We start from the raw sequence: 21,784 nt of genomic DNA, 5'->3' as shown, positions 1-21,784 counted from the left end.
TAATCTAATTCCAAATCTCCAAAACAATTTTTGGGGAGACTGGAACTTACATGAGTATTAGAAATCATTCGTCTTTCACATTTTGCTAAACATTGTTCCATAAATTATATGAAACAAATCCAATGTTCACTATTGTTTCAATAGTGTAAACATATTCCTGTGTGTTGTCTAAATACTCAGTAACCTGGAGGGAGGAATGTAATCTCTATCTTTTCACCATTTATAACTTAATTTTGCTTTATCAAATGTTGGTGAAATCCACTTCAAATGCTTATTTCAAGTATTGTTAACGTTAGTATTTCTCTGCAATTAATAACAAACCATTATAGTTGCGAATTCCCTTTGTCAGTTAAGTATTTTGTAAAAAGTACTTAAATGAACCAAAATGCAGTTGCAAGGATTTTACAATACGTACACTTAAATTGAAAAAAATAGGCTTCGGCTCATTCAGCTTAAAGGGATGATTGATAAAAGGATGTTCCTCCTCTTCTTCATCAGAAACGTGAGGCTTATTCACAATGACATCATCTTCCTGGCTTTGGGCAATCTTCTTGCATTTCTGAAAATAAAGTTAACATTATATAGTATTTAATGAAACAAGTATGATTAAAGGGTTGGGGAAATAAGTGTCTATAATGGCATTTCCTAAAATATGACAATGATAACAGTTAAAAACAGACTTGGGACAAACATCCACTAAAACATAACCGAACCCACTCTTACTACTATTTAAAGTTATGAAGCCAGATGATCTAGTACAGGGGTCAGCAACCTGAAACAGTGAAAGAGCCACTCGGAACCGGTTCCCTCACAAAAGGAAAAACTGGGAGCCGCAAAAAATGTGTGCACATGCGCATACATGCGCACATGCGCAGAACAGGATTTGACTGAAGAGTGGAGCCAAGGTGAGATATGCACCTACCCTGCATATTTGAATTGATTGGTTGAACTTTTTTAGTCCCACTTTTTTTTTCTGGACTGCACATGGCAGAGGACTGGGAGCCGCAGGAGACGGCTGAAAGAGACGCATGCGGCTCCGGAGCCGCGGGTTGCAGACCTGTGATCTAGTAAATCTGAGAGCAAACCAGTTTACTTCTAAGAATACAGGGACGCATAATTTTATCGCAGATAAAGAACAAAGCAATTTTATTATTCCTATCATGTAAAAGCCAGTTTGGTCTAAGGGTTAAGGTACCTGGCTAGAAAGTGGAAGATCATAAATTCTAGTCTACCTTAGGCACAAAGCCAGTTGGGTGATCACATCCTCTCAACTCTAGGAAGAAGGCAATGGTGAGCCACTTGTAAAATCTTGTCAAGCAAACTTCATGATCTAGACCTGCGGTGGCGAACCTATGGCACACATGCCACAGGCAGCATGCAGAGCCGTCTCTGTCGGCACGCGCGCCATTGCCACAGATAGAGGGATGCCGGGCTGCTCCCCTCCCCCTCTCTGCTTATGCAGAGTCTGGGAATAGCCGAGCAATCTGGGAGGGATGAGGTTATAAAAGGAGTAACTTTGAGCGGGAGCAGCATTTGGTGCAAACAGCAAGCGAGCACGAGCCAACAGTGGTAAGTTTCAGCGGCTGCTGCTCATGGAGCGGTGGCGATAGCAGCAATGGCGAAGGAGGGGGCAGCCTGGTGTCTGAAGCTGCCTCAGCTGGTTGCTAGTCTCAGCAGGCCCCAATGAGGCAGCAGTCACCCAACTGCCAAACCTCATGGGGTGGTGGCGATGGCGGCAGCGGCAATGGTTGGATTGGGATCTGACCCCTTTTACTTTGTCCAGGGGTCGGGGAGAGGTTGCCTGCCCAGCGTCATGCGTGGCAGCAGCGACGGAGGCTGGGGCAGCCCAGGCAGGCTCTGATAAACCAGGCAGGGCCAAGGAGCCAGCCAGCCAGGAGTGAGAGCAGGGTTGGGTGGGGGGATCAGGATCTGGCCCCTTTCACCTTGTCCAGGGGCCAGGGAGAAGTTGCCTGCTCAGCCTCGTGCACGGCAGCAGCGGCACAGGCAGGCTTTGGAAAGCCAGGCAGGGTCGAAGAGTCAGCCAGCCAGCCAGCGAGAGCAGGGTTGGGTGGGGGATCGAGATCTGGACGCTTTTACCTTGTCCAGGACCCGGGGAGAAGTTAGCTGCCCAGCCTTGTGTGGCAATGGGTGTGGAGGCAGCGGCAGCCCGGCCAAGCTCTGATTAAGCCAGGCAGGGCTAAGCGCTTTGCCGCCTGCATCCAGGACACCATCTCGCAGGTGCTGAAGGGCTACGATTGGAGCCTGGTGCCTACGCTGGTACGGGGCCATAGGGTACTGAAGGCCAAGCCGCATGTCAAGTGGCACAGGCGGCGTGCAGGAAGCTGGCCGACCACTACCTGCACCTGTATAACATTGAGCTCAGCAAGACACTGGGCAAGCTCTGGCAGTGAATGGGCCGGTGTAGAGCCCGGGCAGGGAGAGGCACCGGCCACAGGAGGGAGGGCGGTAGCTCACCTCGGTCAGTCTCCCCCGTGGCCAACCCTCTTCCAAGGCTCGTGATTCACTGTGTGATGTAGACGACGGCTTCTCTGACTTGGGGGATCGACCAGCCGGTTGTGTTTGGGTGTCGGAGCCCCCGAGGGCTTGCGGTCGGCCCAGCTGGGTGCTGGTCCTTCCACTGCTGTGCGGGGACTTTCTCCGTCCGAAGCTGCAAGCTTTGAGAATCGGAGCTAACCAACCAGCTCCTTTTGGACCGATTTTCCAGTGTTATTGCCAGCGAGCAGGCCGGGGGTATGGCCGGCTGTGGATGATGGGAGCTCCATCCTCCAGTTGTTGGGAAACCCATGTGTCGGGCTGGCCTGGGAGATTTTTAAACCAGGGGGGGGGCCCTCCCGGACTCAGTAAGCGGAAGAAGTGGTGGAGCAGCCGCTCAGATGCAGCATTTGGTTTAACGCCGTATCTGTCAAGATGATTGACCAATCTGGGCATGTTCGGACCTTTTTCCTGACTAAGCCGCCTTGAAAACCGATTTGACTTTCATTGGTTTCTGTCTGCAGGCAATTCCTGTCCTGTTAGGTGTCGGTTTGATGAAGGAGGGGAGCTGTGCGTTGGAAGGGCTGAAAAATTAGGAGCTCCCTAATTTTAAGTGGACACCCATGTTCAGGAGGGATCAGACTGGAACGGGGTGATGTAGTCCCAAACAAACGTGTATGCAAAACCTGGCTCTCATGGAGGTGTTTCCAAACTTTGGCTTACAACAGGGATCTTCAAACTGGGACCTTTTATGACTTGTGGATTTCAACTCCCAGAATTCCTCAGCCAGCATTCCTCCCTTCCTTTGAAACAACCCCCCGCCAATCCTTCCGTTGCTGCCTTCTGAATTAAAATGAGAGAAAGCCAAGTTTTTTTTTCTTTTGTGGTCTTTAAATATTTAAACTGCAGCTAGAAGAAAGTGGGGAAGAAAACCATCGCGAGACACTCTTCTGTTTTAACTTTTTTTCCTTGTCGCTTTTTGGAGATTTCATCCTGCTTTCGTGAGAGGGCAGCGTTTGGTAAGGGGGAGAGCTGCCCCCTTCCCCGAGCCATCAGCTAAGCAAGATGCCTGCCTGCCTGCCTGCACTCTTCCCCCTATCCAAGGCTTTCGTTGTCGTGAGCATTTCTGTTGAGGATTGGTGGGGGATGCCTGTTTGGTTTTTATTCCCCTCCCATCTGCTGGGTGATTGCAGCAGGTTCTGGTCTCTTCTGTCGTGCTTTGAGGTTATCCACAAACCATATTTGTTTTTTGGGGGGATCTCTATTCCGGCTGCTGAGCTTGCTTAAACCCTCTTCCCCCACCTCCTCCTCACCAGAGTTGCCCTTTGTCTGCAACCAGACTCCTGCTCCGGCCTTACCTTGCCCCATGGCAATGGCACCCCTGCCCCCTCCCTCACCTTGCCTCACCCTGCGATGAGCCTCCTGCCCACTGCCCCACCCACCAGATACCCCCTGAATCTCCCCCAACCCTGCTTGGCCCCCACAGGCATCCCTCCCCAGGAGCAACAGTGAGGTGGCCACACCCACCCTGTCTGCCATGACTACCGTAGTCACGGCCACCCAGTGGGCCACGCCCACCTGGCGATACATAAGTGGGTTTTGGGTTGCAGTTTGGGCACTCGGTCTCTAAAAAGTTCGCCATCACTGAAGTAGACAGTCGCCAAAAATCAACACTGACTCAAAGGGACACCCAGACATATACACAAATCATGTAAAAAAAAATACAGATTCAGTTCAAGTTGCACTTATTTTTGTCTTTATATTAGATCTAATATGTTTCAAGCAGGGTATTTTTTTTATTTTGAAAACTAAATATAGCATGAATTGTTTTCATTAAATCAGTGGTAAGACAGGATGTAAAACAATTTCAAATTCATGATGTTCTGTTCCGTTTCAATTTTGGAGTTGCCTGAGTAAATGAGTATTTTATATTTAAAATAACTGATTGGCACCTAAAGGTCCTTTCAAATTTGATACTTTGGCACACCTCTAGCTAGTTTTCCTATATCAGTTTCATTTTTCCTCTTACCTCAGTCAGTTCCAATATTGTTTCTTTTGCTGATTTTTGAGTAACTTTCTCTTCCTTCTTCTCTGGAGTTATAACTGGCATCAGACTTGGTGGGAGTGGAACACCAGCCTTAGCACACATTGCTGCTGCATTTGCTTTGGCTATTTCAAGTAACTGTGCCTTATCTACAAAGAAAATGAAATTATTTATCTTGTGTCAGTCTCATGGTGTGTACTTACAGAATTCAAGTGCAGGTCTGTAACTTTAACAATCATGTACCTCTTTCCAAATATCTGATCTGGCATTCTCATTCACTCAAGGCCAGTTAAGTTTGAGTATTCAGTTAAAGTAGAACAATAGGCAGTATAAGTTTTCAATAGCGATATTAGGCAAGATGAGAATGTATAAATATTTAAAAGGAAGTTTATAAATTGAGGGCAATTGCTGATGACTTGGTTATATTTTTGCAAGACTCCCCCCAAAAAAGTATTCAAAATGGACAGTGATTTACACACACACACACGCACACACACGCATGTAGATTCTTTTGAGAGCAGGCAACAGAATTTCATTTTTAATGTGTGCCAGTGTGCCCACAGTAAAAAATGTCAATAAAGATTATCTTTTATCTAAAATAATATAGAATATTTGATGAGTAAATTAAATGAGTTTGGGGTTTTAGCAGGTTTTAAAATAAACAGTAAACAATGCTTATTAAAAATATGTCTCCCAGGATGGCGACATATTGACTAAAAAGTCTGGTTTTAAGTTTGGGAAGAAAGTAAAATACCTGAGGTTTACATTGGCAAATACAAACACAGAACTGTTTCAAAATAACTATGTGCCTCTTTGGAATGATATGGAAAAGGAGTTACTGAGATGGCATAAACTGCAATTATTACTAATGGGTAAAATTTCTGTAATTAAGATGAATATTTTACCAAAGATGCTTTTTCTTTTTCAGACACTGCCAATACTTGCAACTGATACTGCATTTAAACAATGGCAATGGATATTTCCAAGTTTATATGGCAAGGGAAAAAACCGAGAATTAAATACAAATTACTGCAAGATGCTAAGGAAAGAGGTGGTTTGGCTTTATCAGATTTGAAATTTCAAAAGGTAACTGGATTTTGTTTTTCCTCAAAGATGTTTCGCTTCTCATCCAAGAAGCTTCTGAGGGGCAGAGAATAGCTTAGAATGCATTCATGATCTGAAATGAATATATAAAAGCCAGAATAATCAAGATAGTTTTATCTAGCAAGAGGTAACATTGCTTACCCAAGTCAGTGAGACGTTTTGGTGATCTGCTTGAAGATCTAGATCGTCGATGATCAGGTGATTTACTAGCACTTCTTCTTCTTCCTGTAGACCTCAGACGGACAGGTGTTCGACTTCTGGACCGTAACCTGAGAGATATTCTATAACTGTCTCTTGAATCGGATCTTCTTCTTCTCCTGTCAGTTGATCTTGATCGATTTCTCCGAGATCGCCTTTGTCTTTTCCTTGACAAAGATCGCTGTCTTGACACCGATCTTGATCTAGTCCTCCTCCAACGTCTTGAACATGATCGTGAACGGGTTCGAGAGCGTGACTGTGATCGATGAACAGACTTAGATCTTGTTCTCTTCTGTGTTAATGATTTTGAACGATTTCTTCTAGACCTTGATACTGTTCTACGTCTACGAGACCTAGATTCTGAAGACTTGGAACCTTTACTTCTTGATCTTCTTGAGCGTTCTTTCTCTCCTGCTTTATCTATAGATTTAGACCTAGACCTAGATTTCTGCTGCTCAGGTGATTTTTCTCGATTATTCAAAGTTGCTTCCAAAGACTCAGTTCCATCTGTTTTCTCAATAGACTTAGACTTTGATCTGTATTTAGAGCGTTTTCCTCTTGATTCATCTACAGAATCTTTGTCTTTTCTTCTTTCAGAAGACTTTGATCTAGACTTTGATTTAGATCTTGGCCGATCTGATGATTTAGATCGTCTATGTCTAGAATTTAAGGTCGACTCCCCCTTTTCAACTGATTTTGTTCTAGACTTATCAGTAGATTTAGATCGCCTTCTTTTTGACTTTGCTGCTGTTTCTATGTTCTCAACAGATTTGGATCTAGATTTGTGATCAGAAGACCTAGAACGTCTCCGTTTTGATCTAGCTGAAGTCTCTCTTTTATCAACAGATCTAGATCTAGATTTGCGATCAGAGGACACAGACCGCCTTCGTTTCGTCCTCACTGAAGTCTCCCTTTTGTCAACAGATTTGGACTTTGATCTGCGGTTATCAGAAGACCTGGATCGCCTTCGCCTTATCCTCACTGAACTCTCTCTTTTCTCAACTGATCTGGATCTTGACTTACGATTATCAGATGATCTTGACCGCCTTCGCCTTCCTCTCCCTGAAATCTCCCTTCTGTCAACAGATCTAGACCTAGATTTGCGGGTTTCAGGGGTCCTTGATCTTCTCCCCCTTCTTCTCACTGAAGACTCTCTCTTGTCATCAGGAGATCTTGACCTAGATTTGAGGTTATCAGAAGATCTAGATCGCCTTCTCCGTATTCTTACCGAAGAGTCTCTTCTGTCAAAAGATTTGGATCTAGATCTGCAACGATCAGAAGAATGAGATCGCCTTCGCCTTGTTCTCACAGAGGTCTCTCTTTTGTCACTTGATCGCGATCTAGATTTATGATGGTCAGAAGATCTGGAGCGCCTCCTCCTTGATCTTGTCAAAATCTCTCTTCTATCAACTGATCTTGATCTAGACCTGCGATTGTCAGAAGACCTGGATAACCTTCGTCTTCTCCTAGCTGATTCTTTTTCAACTGATCTCGATCTAGACTTGTGATTAGAAGATCTAGATCGTCTGCGTCTTGATCTTATTGAAGTTTCTCTTCTATCAGGAGATTTAGATCTAGATTTAACACGATCAGAGGTCCGTGACCGTCTTCGTCTAGATCTTAATGAAGATTCTTTTTCTTTTTTATCAACAGATTTGGATCTAGATTTATGGCGTGAAGTAGAATGCTTCCTCTTGGAACTGGAATCGTTCTTGCTCCTAGAACGTGCTCTTCTAGATACCTGTCTAGAGGTAGAACGTGATCTAGACTTCTTTTTACGTTTCTTTGACTTGGAAGGAGATTTTGATCTGCTTTTTTTTGTTTTTTTTCCACTTTTACTTTTATCTTTACTTTTACTACTTATTTTTTCACTTTTTTTATCTTTTAAATTACTCACTTCACTTTCCTTAATTATGTCTGAAGAATTCAGAGCAGCATTTGAATCTTTTAAAGATTCCTGAAGAGAAACTTCCAAGTCTTTATCCTTTACTATAACCTCAGATTGAACAACTATTTCTGAATTTTTTGCCTCAATACATTCTCCCACTTTGATGCCTTCTTTCTCTGCCAAGTGCACATGCTTTACAGCTTCTCCTGAATCTTCCAGCACAGTGGTTTCCAGTTGATTAACTTCCACATCGTCTTCTATTGTAATACAGAGAGGTTTTATAGTTGTTGGTTCCTTTGAAGAAGTCTGTACATCTAAGTCTTTTCTGTTTGCCACACCTACAGATTCTAAGGTTGCTTCTGAATCTTTCATTTCCAAAGAGAACTGTGGCATTTCCGCATTCTTATCTCGCGTTGGTATCACATGTTCTACAGTTGGTTCCTGAGCTTTTCCTTCTGCTACAAATCCACTTTTAAAATTCTGTTCCATATCCTTTGTACTTGAACATTCAGAAACTGATGCAAAATCTTTAGCAGGTTCTAGAGATGTTTCTAATATCTTTTGTTGTGGCAAACTTGAGTTTCTTTCCAAATTCTGAGTGTCTGAAGGTAACACTGATTTTGAGTGTTTCTGAAAATCCATTTGCTCTTTCTCTTCTGATGTTTGTACATCAGCTTGGATGTTTATTTCAATGACAGGCTTGCATACAGCAACTGTTTCAGAATCTTCCAGTTGTTTCATGTGTACAGATTCTGCAGCATTATTACTTTTCAATTCCAGTATATCCATAAATCCTGAATTTGATTTATTATCTGTAGAAATGTCAGGTGACTTCTTCTTTATTAAATTGTCTAGTTCTACATTTGTATTTGTAGCCTGCATATTTGACATATCTATACTTTCCAGAAATATTTGAGAACATTTTTCAGTTGTTTCTGGAACTATAGTCGATATATTTGATCCTATATCTGTTGCTTTTGCAAACTGAGTAGTCGTCTCTGAAATACCTGTTGTTTCTTTATATGTAAGACTGGCCACTGGGGTATCAAACTGGGAAGACTCTAAATCTTTTCTTTCCTGGTTACGTCTATATTTCAAAATTTGTTCCAGGTTTTCCATATTGCCTGAAGATAATATGTCTGAAATAGCTTTTGAAAGCTGGTCTTGTGTCAATTTTTCAGATTCTGAAGTAATTTTGAATGGATGTGTTCCTAGCCCATATTTAGTTTCTGAATCAGATTCAAAATTTTTTACTCCCAAAATGTTTTCTGGTTGTATTTGTGTGTCAGAGTCAATGATTTCTAGTGGACAACTCTCTACAGTTGTGTCAGTAGATTTCAAACCAGTTACTCCTAAATATGTTTGAGTAGTTTTGAGCTCTGGGATTTTTGACGTGTCGGTTACTTCCAATGTAGAAACAGATTCTGAAGATGTTAATTCTGGTTTTTTTAACTGCACTGCAGTGGCCACTGGGTCTGATAGTCTTTCATAGTTCATTGTTGCTCTTAAAGATTTTGGTTCAACTTTAGACCCAGACTGTGAAACATCAGCTGCATCCCTGGATTCTAATATATAAAGAGAATTAGTATATTTTTCTCTCTGAATAGCTTTTAAATTCATCTCTTGTGCATCTAAAATATTAGGGCTTTCTTTCAAATCCACCATAAATTCAGGCAGAGGTGTATTAAGCTTCTCTCTCTCTTGACCTGTGATAGTTTCAGGAAGTCCAGAAAGTTTTAATACTAATTCTGTACCAGATTCTGAAGTTATTCCAGAGACACTTTCTTTGTCGGCAACTGACCGTCTATCTTCTATAATTTGTGCCCTTGCAGCATGATTTGAAGACATATATGGTTTTGATACATTTGCATCATTTTTATTAAATGGCTGGACAGGTTCATCATTCATCTTTTCTTTACCCATAGACTCTACATTAATTGACTTCTGACTTGCTTGTGTCTTCTTTACATCTGTTTTGTAATTATGTTCAAAACTTTCTTCTGATACATCTGCAGATTCCACTGATGCAAATAGAGGCGTTACAACACCTTGCTTTTCTATTACATCCAATTCTTTAGACTTGGGAGGCATTTCTAGATCTTCAGTGTTTATTACATATAGAGATGCTGGAGGTGTTTTCAAATGTTCATAGGTCAATCCTTCACTTCTGAGTACTGTATTTGATTTTTGCAATTTTGTTATCTTTGATTCTGGAAGCATTTCATTTTTGGGGGGAGTTTCTGCTGTACATACCATACTCTCTGATGATACCACTGATTTACATCCCGGAATATATTCTTTAATTTCTACACCTGTTTGAAGCAATGGTTCTGAATCAATGTTCAAGTCTTTTACATTTATCATTTTAGATTCTGAAGTTGTTTTTGAATCTTTCATTTGAATTTCATAAGATTTTGGGGTGGTCTTTGAATTTATTTTTGCCAAGTACAGAGTTTCTGGACCATATTCTGAAATTTTAGTTCCAGAATCAGAAGTTGGAACAATCAGATCTCTTTCTGACAAATGTAGAGATTCTGGTGCTTCCATTAATCCTGTTGTTTCTATTTTATCTTCCAATTTCTTGTTCTTCTGAATATTAAATTCATCTGAATATAGAATCTCTGAGCTTGTTCTTGCACATTTAACATCTAAATCAGGCACAGAATCTAAACATTCTTTTCTAGTTTGAGTCTCTGTGTGCTCTAATTGTTCTTGATTTTGTTCAAGAGATTCTGAAACTGATTCAAATTGTTTCACAGTACTGCCAAATGGAAAATCATCTTTTAATTCAACTAATACTAAATTCTTCAATTTAAAAAATTCTCTAGGATCAATTGCAGCTGCCAAAGATTTTCCAGGTTCTTCTTGTATGGCTATTCCTTTAAATTCTTGATTATTTTTTTCTGAACTTATTACATCAATTTCATGCAATGCTTTTGAAACGAATAATGGATCTTGACTCTTACCTAACAAGTCACTTTCTCCTATTTTACTGGAGTTTGTTTCAATTACTTCCTTACTTCTTGATATAAGTCCCAAATCCGTTGTATCTGCACTACTTTTCTGTTCTATTTCTGGCACAAAATGAGATTCGGTTTCACTTTGTTTCCTATTGGAAATACCTTCTAATGTCTCCGTGTATGTCACAGTTGGTAATGCAATTGATTTTGATGCAGTTTCCACATTTTTTACATGTTTGTGCAATGATTTTAAGTTTTCTTGTAAATCATTTGCTTCAGTCACTGCTTCAGATTCTGTACTTTTAACATATTTGATTTCCTTGGCACACGGTTCAAAATTGTCAGCACTCGATTTATGCAATGATTTCAACACTGCTTCTGTATTTTTCAGCTCCATCACACCTTTAGTTTCTGTATAAAGTTCTAGACTATGTTCTGAATAGTTTGCAAATATCATCTGCAGAGATCCTGAACCAGCATCCACTTCTCTCTCTTCAGGCTCAAGACCAATTTTGAAATCTTTTTTCTGTGCCTCCAGATCAGGCTGTGAAGTTTCCTTCACTATTTTAATTTCTTCAATGCACTGTGAAGAGGAATTTTCTAAATTGTTTACAATCATCAAAGTTTCTGGAATATTTTTCAATTTCTCTGCATTCTTGTTTTCTTTATTTCTTAGAGCTACATATTTTGAACTTTCCAAATTTTGTGTTTTCCCAACCTCTGTTTGTATTGTTTCTGCAACATTCACTTCTTTTAATTGTGAAGCGTTTTCAGGAACTTTCACATTAAACAGTGCCAGAGAATGCTGGATGATTTCAGAGTTTCCTCGATTTTCTATTACAGTTTCTAATGAGGTTTCCAAATAATTAATCTGTTCAGCCTTCTCAAATTCCTGGATGCATTCTAAATTCTTTGCTTTAAAAGATTCTGGAGCAGGTTTCCAATTTTCTGATTCTATTACACCAGCAGATTTTGCTTTTAAACATTTTTTGTCAATTTCCGTAAAATCAGAATTAACCTCTAAATTTGTTGTTTCCAACACAACAACTGGGAGATGTTCTTCTGAATCTATTCTAGTCATATTTTCTAATAGTGGTGCTCTTTGCAAATCTTTTGCATCTTTTTGGATTGGAAGATATCCTGCATTTTTTTCTGATTCACTCAGTCCTGGAATGTGAGTAGGAGCTTCTCTCAATTCTTTCATCTCTTTCGGAACCTCTGTACCAAGGGTTGCTCGATTATATTTTTGTACATCAAATTCTGAAACTTCTTGTTGAGGTTTCAGCTGAACTACCACAGCTAGTTCAGAATCTTTTTCAGGGACTGCATGGACAGCTTCTGGAGCAGTTTCCAAATCTTTCCCTTCTGTTCCAAACTGTTGTGGTTTGTGCAAACCTTTCATTGTGATACTTTTCTCTGAATCGTGAACTGAATCACCTTGTCTACTGGAATGCTTCGGACTTCTTTCTGAAGCTTTCACTTTTGCAGTATTTAAAAATTCTGAAGTTGCTTCAAAATCTTTTCCTACCACCATAGCTAAAAATCCCAAAGTTGTTACTGAATCTTTAGCTTCTGCATTTGATTCCAAAGGGAGGGTTGTTAATTTATAGCCAGTTGGTTCAAAGGATGTGGATACTATTTCTTTCAAATTTTTCGAAGTCGGAGACTCTGTGACTGAATTTATACACGTTACTTTCATTGCAGTAGATTCCAGCCTGGTTTCCAAATGTTCTGGCTCCCCTCTTACACAAAATGGACTGCTTTCAGGAATGTATTCTTCACCTGTTGCCTCCAATATTAACTTAGGTTGCTCTACTTCTTTTATATCCAACACTCCTGCAACTGTGCAAACAGCATCACTTAAATATTTATCCTCTGGGTGTATAGTTACAGTTACATTAGGATGGTAATTGTCATCTTCCAATTCTTTTTCATTTGTAAGCTTGACTTCGCTGACCTCCTGAATACTTATCAAAGTAGAATCTTCTTCAGATATATCCATTTTGCTGGTATCTGAACTAAACATATTATCCAACATGGCTGAATTTAGATTTTCATGTACAGTTTTTTCATTAATCAAAGGAGAAACTTCTTTTAAGGTAGGGCCAGAGTGGGTATCACTATCGTTTTCTGTATTTAAGAGAGAACCTGAATTTTCTAGATTTGAATGAGAAATAAGTTGCATATCTCCACATTCTTTTTGCTGAACATCTGTTTCTTTGGCATGTTTTTTATATTTCTTTTCTTTTTTTTCCTTCTTTCGTTTTTTCTTTTTCTTTTTATCTTTGTGTTTCTTGTCCTTTTTAGACTTTTTCCTTGGAATTTCATCTTGCACGTCTTCAGGTAAGCCTCTTTTAATAGAGCGTGAATTATTCCTTTCGATATCATCTCCATCCCCTTTAAAAAGAAATTTTGGTTAAAATTTAAAGCATAAAATAACAAAAACTGACATAAAGTTATATGAAAATCAAAGGCCAAATATTACAAATATTAAGCAGTTTTGCTATATTTGCTGGGATTGTCAACTTATATGAGTCAACAAGCAACTATTATTAATACTGATATATACCATGACTTCTCAAACAATTAAGGTCCTGTACATGTAGTCCTCAACATACGACCAGAACTGAGCCCAAAACTTCTGTTGCTAAATGAAGAAATTGTTCGGTGAATTTTGCCCCATTTTACGACTTTTCTTGCCACAGTTGTTAAGTGAATCACTGCAGTTGTTAAGTTACTAACATGGTTAAGTGAATCTGGCTTCCTCATTGACTTTGCTTATCAGAAGGTCGCAAATGTTGATCACATGACCCTGCAACCTTCATAAACCATAGTTGCCAAGTGGCTGAATTTTGACATGACCATGAGGATGCTGCAACAGTCATAAATGTTAAAAAACATGTCACTTTTTTCAGTGCTTTGTAACTTCAAACGGTCACTAACTGAACTGTTGTAAATTGAGGACTACCTGTATTTATTGATTTCTTTATAGCATATTCATTTACATCTTAGGTTAATTCAGAGGTTTATCTTCACCATAATGTGGGGGCAATTTGCTCAATTTCTTTTTAATTTATATATTACTTAAATTATGTTCTTTAAAACCTAAATTTTCATCATTTGGTAGACAGATTCCAATTTTAACATATATGGTTATGCAGCAATATATGTATTATTAGAAAAAGCACATAAGTCCCTACTGGTCTTATGTAAAGCTGAAATACTGGTTATTAACCATCAGAAAACCAAGATAGTGCACTTTGCTGAAAAAAGTTAACAGTTACACATCTGACATATTAATAGAAATAGTGTCTACATATCTTTTGTGTTTTTGTGGAGAGAGTAACTCAAATATTTTGTTCTCTATGCACAAAGGGATAAAACCCTTATTTTTTTTTCAAATGAAGGGGAGGTGATCCTACATCAACAGGTAAAATGTTTGAAGGCAAAATCTCCCACAAATTCTTTATGGCATAGAACTCTATTCAGAAAATTACCTCTACTATAAACTATTACAATTAAAAATATTGCTTTAGAACATATTAAACAAACATTTAAACTTATGCTACTTTAATTTATATAAATTACAAAACATATACAAAATTGATCCAACTATTTTCTCCAAGTGTCAATTTAATCCATTCTGATATAGCAAATGGTATAGAAAACTTTATGAAACACATTTTGCAAGTGTTATTCATCTCCTGAAGGCTATTTTAAATGTACACATTCTAGATATAACATACTATTTTACAATTACATACTGATCTTAAAATGTTTTTTTAATTTACCTGATTTGTACCGTGGCTCAGTACCCAACACTTCTGATAATACTTGTTCTATCTTCTGCACTAGTGAATCATTTTGAAGACTTTCTATAGATTGAATTGTATCATCTGAGCAGTTTACTTGTCCAGATGTGTTTATTTCACCATTGTGCTGATTTCCTAGCTTTCCACTAATCAGAAAAAAATTAAAAATATCAAGATCACACATAATTCAAGTATACAGTCAAATACATGTACCTTATATGTTTACTAGTTCAACAATTCACATATAAACTTCTCTTAGACAAAAAAAATGAATATTAAATTTATTTGCATATTGAAATTCACAATATAGGAAAAGCTCTCAACGGGTAATAATCACATAAAAGAGTACAATAAAATAATGAAGTCTTCAGTTATGACAGTCAAATGTATAGAACATTACATGTTTGTTGAAGTATATGTTACATATAATAATGTTCAATATCCATTTTTAACAGTTGAGACAAGAGTGCCAAGCATACTTTTACTCAGAAGACTAGATTAAAAACAGTGGGAGGGCATAAATTTCCTTGCAGAAAATTTTAGTATTTTACATCTGATATTTTTAAACAAACTTACAATTAAGCATATACTGCAAAGCCTGTATAATCATGAGCTGAATTCTTTTTTTTAGTGTTATCTCCTACTATACATTGTCAATCTTCAGTGCTATTTGTTCTTCTGATATTACTGCTTGAAACAAAGGCACCGTATTTTTGCCTATGTTTTTCACCCATGTGCACTGAGCTGATATAGGTTAATAAAAGCCTTTCACAAATCAACATTATAGAGGATAATAAAATTGAGTGATCCTTTCAAGTGATAATTTGTTGATAATTATAATCCTTTCCAGAATATAACATCCTTTTTTATAGTTTTATGACACTGATACAATCTGATTATTTTTACTCTAACTAAAGTAAACTTGAGCTACATTTATTAGTTTCAGGAAAATGAAAAGAATATTGACATTATTCTGTATGCTGGTAAGCATCTCAATGCATATTTTGAATGGTTTTGAGCACAGCTGGGATACTAATTCAAAGGCACAGATGCCCTTTAAATACATGAAGCTAAAGGTCTACCAGCATTAAATGAAAACAGGATCAGTGTTTTCAAGATGAACTAAGTGTTTTTATTGAAGGATACCTCATTTAAAAAGAAAAAAACAGAATACTATTAATTTATTTCCCCTGACATACTTTTAATGATACATACAAAGTTATATTTCACAGCTGCATTGAGTGCAATTTAAAAAAAACATGAAGTTTTAGAGTTGGTATGTCATTCAGCCTATTTTCACAAATATATGCTGAAGAAAGTACACTTGGACCTACAATGACTCCACTCTACAAGTTCATATTCTTTGAAAGTTTATATTATTTTTAATGCAACCACTTAGGGCAGAAATCTCAATATTAGTTTTCCATTCACAAATAGGGTGCTAATTTAGGTAGTAAATATGACTCTAAAACCTAGAGCATATTTACATTTAAGCTACTGTCCTCCAAAGAACAGAATTTAAGACAGTAAACGACACAACAGCTATTAAAATGTAAACATTTGTTAACTGCTATATATATAGATGCGCATTTCCAATTTGCATCTTTTGTTGCAATTGCCAAATTATAAAATTTTAAAAATATTTATAATCTTTATAATAGCTTGATATAACTTCTTGCCAAAACCCTCTTGTATTCAAAATATTTTCTTCTGACATAAAAGATAGTTTGTTTGCGGTATTTTATTTACTGCCTCTTTAATCAGAATTTGCTGTTTTACACAATTAGCACTGCCAAAGAGATCCCTATTGTCCATCTTGTCCAATAGGTCTACATCAGTATCATATATAGTAATAAAAATAAATGATGAATATAAGTACAAGTAAATAAAGTAAAAATAAAGGCAGTTTGATCTAGTGGTTAAGGCACCAGGCTAGAAACCAAGAATTGAATTCTGGGTCCTGCCTTAGCTGTGAGTGACTTGGGATTGTCACTCCTAGGAAGAAGGCAATGATGAGCCACTTCTGAACTTGTCTCAAGGACTCATCCAGTCAGTCACCAGGAGTCAACATTGATTCTATGATAACTACGGTAAGTAAAATAATGATAGTTTAATCAATTAAAAAAAATTATGTATTATAAATTGTGCAAGTAATCCAATATGTAAAATTAGTTGGATAGAGATCCTTCATTGATGTGCTTAAGCATGGTATTAGCTTCACAAAATGTTTTTATTTTACTTTAAAATAATCACATCATTTCAACAACAAAAAAATATTCGTGTTTCCCATAACATTCTTGGCACGTTGATTTAAAGCTATGCTTTAAAAGAGTTAAGATTCTACAATTTTCTACAAGCAGTGAAGTAGATTGATCAGTGCATTTCCACGTTAACTCTTCTCCCTTTCGCATTCCCGGGAAAGGATATCAAATAAACACCGTTCTCGAACGCGTCAATTTTATAAAACATTGACTAGGTCAGGGGTCGGCAACCTCGGCTCTTTTATGACTCGTGGACTTCAACTCCCAGAATTCCTGAGCCAGCATAGCTGGCTCAGGAATTCTGGGAGTTGAAGTCCACGAGTCATAAAAGAGCCGAGGTTGCCGACCCCTGGACTAGATGATGTACAGTTAAGGGTTTTGTTTTTTGTTTGTTTTTCTGGATAAGAGGTAATTATCTTCTCAGATAGTCCCAGGGTTTAAAATCCGCTTTCAAGCTCTTGAAACCCACTGAAAAACGTCCAACGATCCGGTTTCGAAATTCCAAATAACGAAGCACTTAGTCTTCTTTGCGACGCCAATCCGACTACTACCAATTACTTGTAGGCCGCATATGTCGGCTTTCCTCCTTCCAACCTTCCTTTACTCTTCCCACCCACCCCGCACCCTTTCGGGTTTTCGGAGGCCCAATTTCTTTCCGTGACTAATCTAAATCGACATCCCGACTAAATCTGCCCTCGGCCCCGTTCTCGCACAACTCGGTCCCCCCTCAATGCCCCTTCCGGTTTCTTGGCCAACCCCTCCCCCACTCCATCCGCTTCATCCGTTACTCCGCGTACCCGCTGCCAGAAGCTCCCTGCTCCCAAGCAAACGTTGAGCCCACTCCTCTCACGGCTTACCTGCCGAATTGCTGCTCTTGGATCTCCCGGAACTTGGTAACGACGAAAGACCGAAAGATTTGCTCGATGTTAGTCGCCATGACAGCCTAGCGCGGCACAAACCCCCTCTTCTCCTCGAGACGCAGATCCGCCTGCGCTCTACAAGGCAACGCCGGAAGAAGATGCAGCTCTTTCCCACCTCTTCCTTTCACCGTTCCGCCTTCTCTGATTGCTTGCTTTCAGGCCGGAGGTGGGGACTGAAGCCGTCTGTGTGTGGACGCTCTACCCTCGACTTGGGCCATAGAGTCCCGGACGGCCGAGTTTCCCCACAGACATCGCTGCCTTTTTTGGGGGGCGGGGGGGGGGGTGTCAATTTGCTGCAACCGCTAATCGTAGTTCCGTGCGAAGTATGCGCTAGGAAGGAAGAACAGAATATAGAAGATTTATAACGATTACTTCCTAGGTCAAAATTAATTTTCTGACCGTGGGAGTCAACTTCGTGGGCGCTTCCCTCCGCTTTAAACCTCGGTTGAACTAAACGGTTCCCCCCACCCCGTCCTGAAGGTTCATAATCACGCGCTTCTCCGGGCTGGAAGAGCCTCGTTTTACCGTTTGCCTCGTTGCGCACGGCGGCCATGTTGCTGCTGCGCTTCACGGCGAGGTGACTGCCTGTCGCTGGGAGTCGGCAGAGCTCGCCTCGTCGAAGAAGCGGGAGCTTGTAGGGCTGCGAGGGGACAGAAAGTCTGGTTAATGTGGTCCGGGAGGCACCTCGAAGCTCTCCTAAACATTGCTCGGAGAGGTTCAAGAGAGTAGCTTTGCAACCAGCCCGGTATGGTGGGCTGCTCAGCATAGCCCGACATTTCACGTATTCTGAAAAACATCTGCCTTGCATTTACATAACTGCAGAGTTTCTCGGCTTCATCCCTGGTGCGAATGCGTCTTTATCTAGCGCGGAGGGCTCAAAGCAAGTTGGCCGTTCGGTGGCAATCCCTAAAAAGCGCCATTTTAAACCTCCAGCAAAATCAATCGGCTCCGCTCGCACCGCAAGATGGGTTGGTTTTCCTGAATGAGTGTTAAGCCAGGGAGAGGGCAAATGGAGAATGTCATTGATAATTGAGTGCGACATCGCGGAGTTCTTGTACACATTTTGTCAATTCAGAGGTTGTGACGAACTAAGGAAGAAACCGACTTCGCATAACAAAATGAACCACAAAAACAACACATTGCGTTTTAGCCTGTTGCCTCATACAGTACTCAGTAACTGTATAGAAAGGAAACGTCAGGAGCATTTTAATTGAATTAAAGTAATTACTTGAAGCTATAATTCAAGGGAGAGGGATAAGAAAAGCCTTAATATCTGTGGTAAGAGAAAACGATACAACGTTGGGCATGCTAAAAATCCTTAATTCAAACCATTGTTTCCTAGACGCTTACGACGAACCTATAAAAACCACTGTACGGAATATTTACACCATTTTGCAATGCTTTGGATTCATTTTGGAAAGTTGCTTTGGAACGTTAGGAGCCCCAATGCAGCACCCATGTAAGACTCATCAAAGCATCTATATTATCTAAGTGCGCTTGAAACCTATCTAATATGTTGCATGTAGGTGCATTTTCACTTTTGCATGTTCCAAAGAGCTGTCTCAAACTGAATCCAAAACATGCAGTCCTATTACTATAATATTGTAGGTAGTTTAACAGGAATTTGCTACCATCAGTTACCATGGCTACCAGTTTAGATGATTTCAAAACGAGATTGGAAAACTTCATAGAGAAAAAGACTACCAATGATTCCTAGTCTGAAGCAGTGGAAATATATATAGAATAATACGTTCAGAAGAACAAAACTAGAAAGTATTAATTCCCTGTTCATATTTAAGAACTTTCTTAATTCTTGATCACTGATAGAATGCTGTATTAGGTAACCTGCCGTCTTGATTCAGTAAGACATATTTTTGGCTGATAACCCATAAATAAGCTTAGATTTGATACTCGTAAATATGAAAACTCTAATAACTAAAATTTATCTTTAAAAATAACAAAACCAAGGTAAAATTTTGGCTGTTCCAGCTATGATGCAGCCTGAACAATCTGGAGCTGAACATACTTAAAACTGTGTAGAGAGTGGATTTCAGGAGAAACCCTCTGACCACCTGCTACGATATTAGACAACACAGTATCAACAGTAGATACCTTCAGGATTTAAAATTGACGCCTAACGTTAGAACCATCATTAAAAAGGGACAATAAAGAACATTCTTCTGCATCAACTCAGAAAGTTCAGACTACCCAGGAGCTGTTGATAAAGTTCTACAGAAGAATTATTGAGTCTGTCATTTTGTACTTCTATAACTGTCTAGTGTGGGAACAATCCAGAGAAAGATACTTGGGGGGATATTAAAAAGGAAAAAACTTCTATACAGAGACACAGCCAGCCAGAAGCCAAGCCAAGCAGAAATCAGCTTTTAGAAATGCAGATGTAATAATCCATTCGGGAAGGTTGGAGTCCTCCAGCTAGAAACCGAAGAGATCAGGAAGACAAAGACCCTTAAAATATACCACCCAAAAAGAGAGGACACAATAGGATTAACCCACCACCATCAAATACCAGAAAGGCACACTCAGGCTCAGGTCAAAGTTCAGTATACAGGAACAACCAAATGAAAGTCCAAGAAAGTATAAAACCCACTCCCTGCTACATGTGCTCTCTCTTTTTTTCCAGAGCCATCTTTCTGTCTGGCTGCTCTGTTCAATAAACTACAACCTTCTTTCTAAAGCAGTCGCCATGTTGTTTATTCCCAGTTTGGACTAGACCCTGATGAAAAAATTTCCTTCAACACTAGCTTGTTACAGCAACCAAAAAGAACAGCTACAGACTTCAATGGATAGCTAGGACTGCAGAAAAAACAATTGCAACCAGCCCACCTTCTATTCAGGACTTGTATACTGCATAGGTCAGAAAGAGGGCTGAGAAAACATCTACAGACCACTCACATCCTGGACATAAACTGTTCCAACTCCTCCTCTCAGGATGCTGCTATAGAGCATTGCGTGGCAAAAACAATTAGACACAAAGACCATTTTTCCCCTTATGCCATCATTCTTCTGAACACCTAATTGCCACAGTACTGTCTTATGTCTAAGGATATTTACCCATATAGTATGGGTAATCATCTTTTCTACCACCTTCTATTGGTATTTTATATTACCTTGTTCGTTGTTTGTACATGTTATTTGTAGGTTTGTATGTACACTGATTATATAACTTTGTTATATAAAGAGAACTTAAGCACTGGAAACAAATTCCTTGTGTGTCCAATCACACTTGGCCAATAAAGCCTATTCTATTCTATTCTATTCTATTCTATTCTATTCTATTCTATTCTATTCTATTCTATTCTATTCTATTCTATTCTATTCTATACCTATTCCTATTCCTATTCCTATTCCTATTCAGAAGGGTTTTAGAACATTAGAAACCAAACAAATTGTGTTAAAAGCCAAAAAAGGTACCCCAAAAGATTACTTTAAAAAATCTATTTTATGCAGAACTATAGGAGGACAGCTGAACTGCCAAATTGGCATGGTATACATCAGGGGTGTCAAGCTGCCAGCCCATGGGCTGGAAGCGTCAGCGGGAAACCATGCCCACCCCAGTGCCGGCAATGGCAAAAAAGCTCTGATACGTTACACAACGTCAAATGACATCGCCAATTTGACATGTCTGGTCTACATGAAAATCTTCTGGGTTAAGTACTTTCCCAGAATGGTAGATTTTCCACATACAGTAGTAGAATGATCCTCAAATTATATGGACACAGCTTTAAAATAATATGGATTATTGAGCTGTTAATACAACATATTAGGAGGAAAGCAGGTTTAAAATTTAAGAGAAACAATTATCCATGTGCCTGATACAGATACAATATATTTCACAAATACTAGACTAAAAACCAAGATATGAAAGTTCTAGTCCTCCTTAGGCGTGAAAGCTGGTAGGATGATTTTGAGGTAACTATGCTCTATCAGTTCAAGCCAGTTCACAGTGCTGTAATTGTGGGGGGAATAAGATTTACTATATTTGCCGCCCTGAGTTGTAAAAAAATTAAGATAAAATATTATGGATTAAAATCTTAAAAATAGACTTGTTCTAGAAAAGCAATGGTTATTTTATTTATTATATTT

At 39.2% G+C, this 21,784-nt stretch overlaps 1 protein-coding gene across 5 annotated transcripts in view; it reads right to left on the bottom strand.

Annotated features, from left to right (window-relative positions):
- Positions 1 to 18,023, bottom strand: part of SON (SON DNA and RNA binding protein) — a 34,271-nt gene extending 16,248 nt beyond the window's left edge. For 4 of the 5 annotated variants that reach the window (XR_014492378.1, XR_014492379.1, XR_014492380.1 and 1 more), the window contains exons 1-5: positions 17,618 to 17,961; positions 14,479 to 14,645; positions 5,783 to 13,084; positions 4,523 to 4,686; positions 416 to 559 (exon numbers count right to left, since the gene is read on the bottom strand). Coding sequence is in view for 1 of the 5 variants with exons in the window: in XM_083361555.1 (XP_083217681.1) it covers positions 416 to 559; positions 4,523 to 4,686; positions 5,783 to 13,084; positions 14,479 to 14,645; positions 17,618 to 17,697 (7,857 nt within the window). In the remaining 4 variants the exon portion in view is untranslated. Of the gene's footprint in view, positions 1 to 415; positions 560 to 4,522; positions 4,687 to 5,782; positions 13,085 to 14,478; positions 14,646 to 17,617 lie in introns of all 5 variants that reach the window. The other variant, XM_083361555.1, reaches the window with a different exon arrangement.
- Between the last annotated feature and the right edge of the window lie 3,761 nt (positions 18,024 to 21,784).

The sequence above is a fragment of the Vipera ursinii genome (genome assembly GCF_947247035.1).
Source record: "Vipera ursinii genome assembly, chromosome: 4".
Taxonomy (NCBI): domain Eukaryota; kingdom Metazoa; phylum Chordata; class Lepidosauria; order Squamata; family Viperidae; genus Vipera; species Vipera ursinii.
This window is presented reverse-complemented; position numbering and strand designations above follow the sequence as displayed.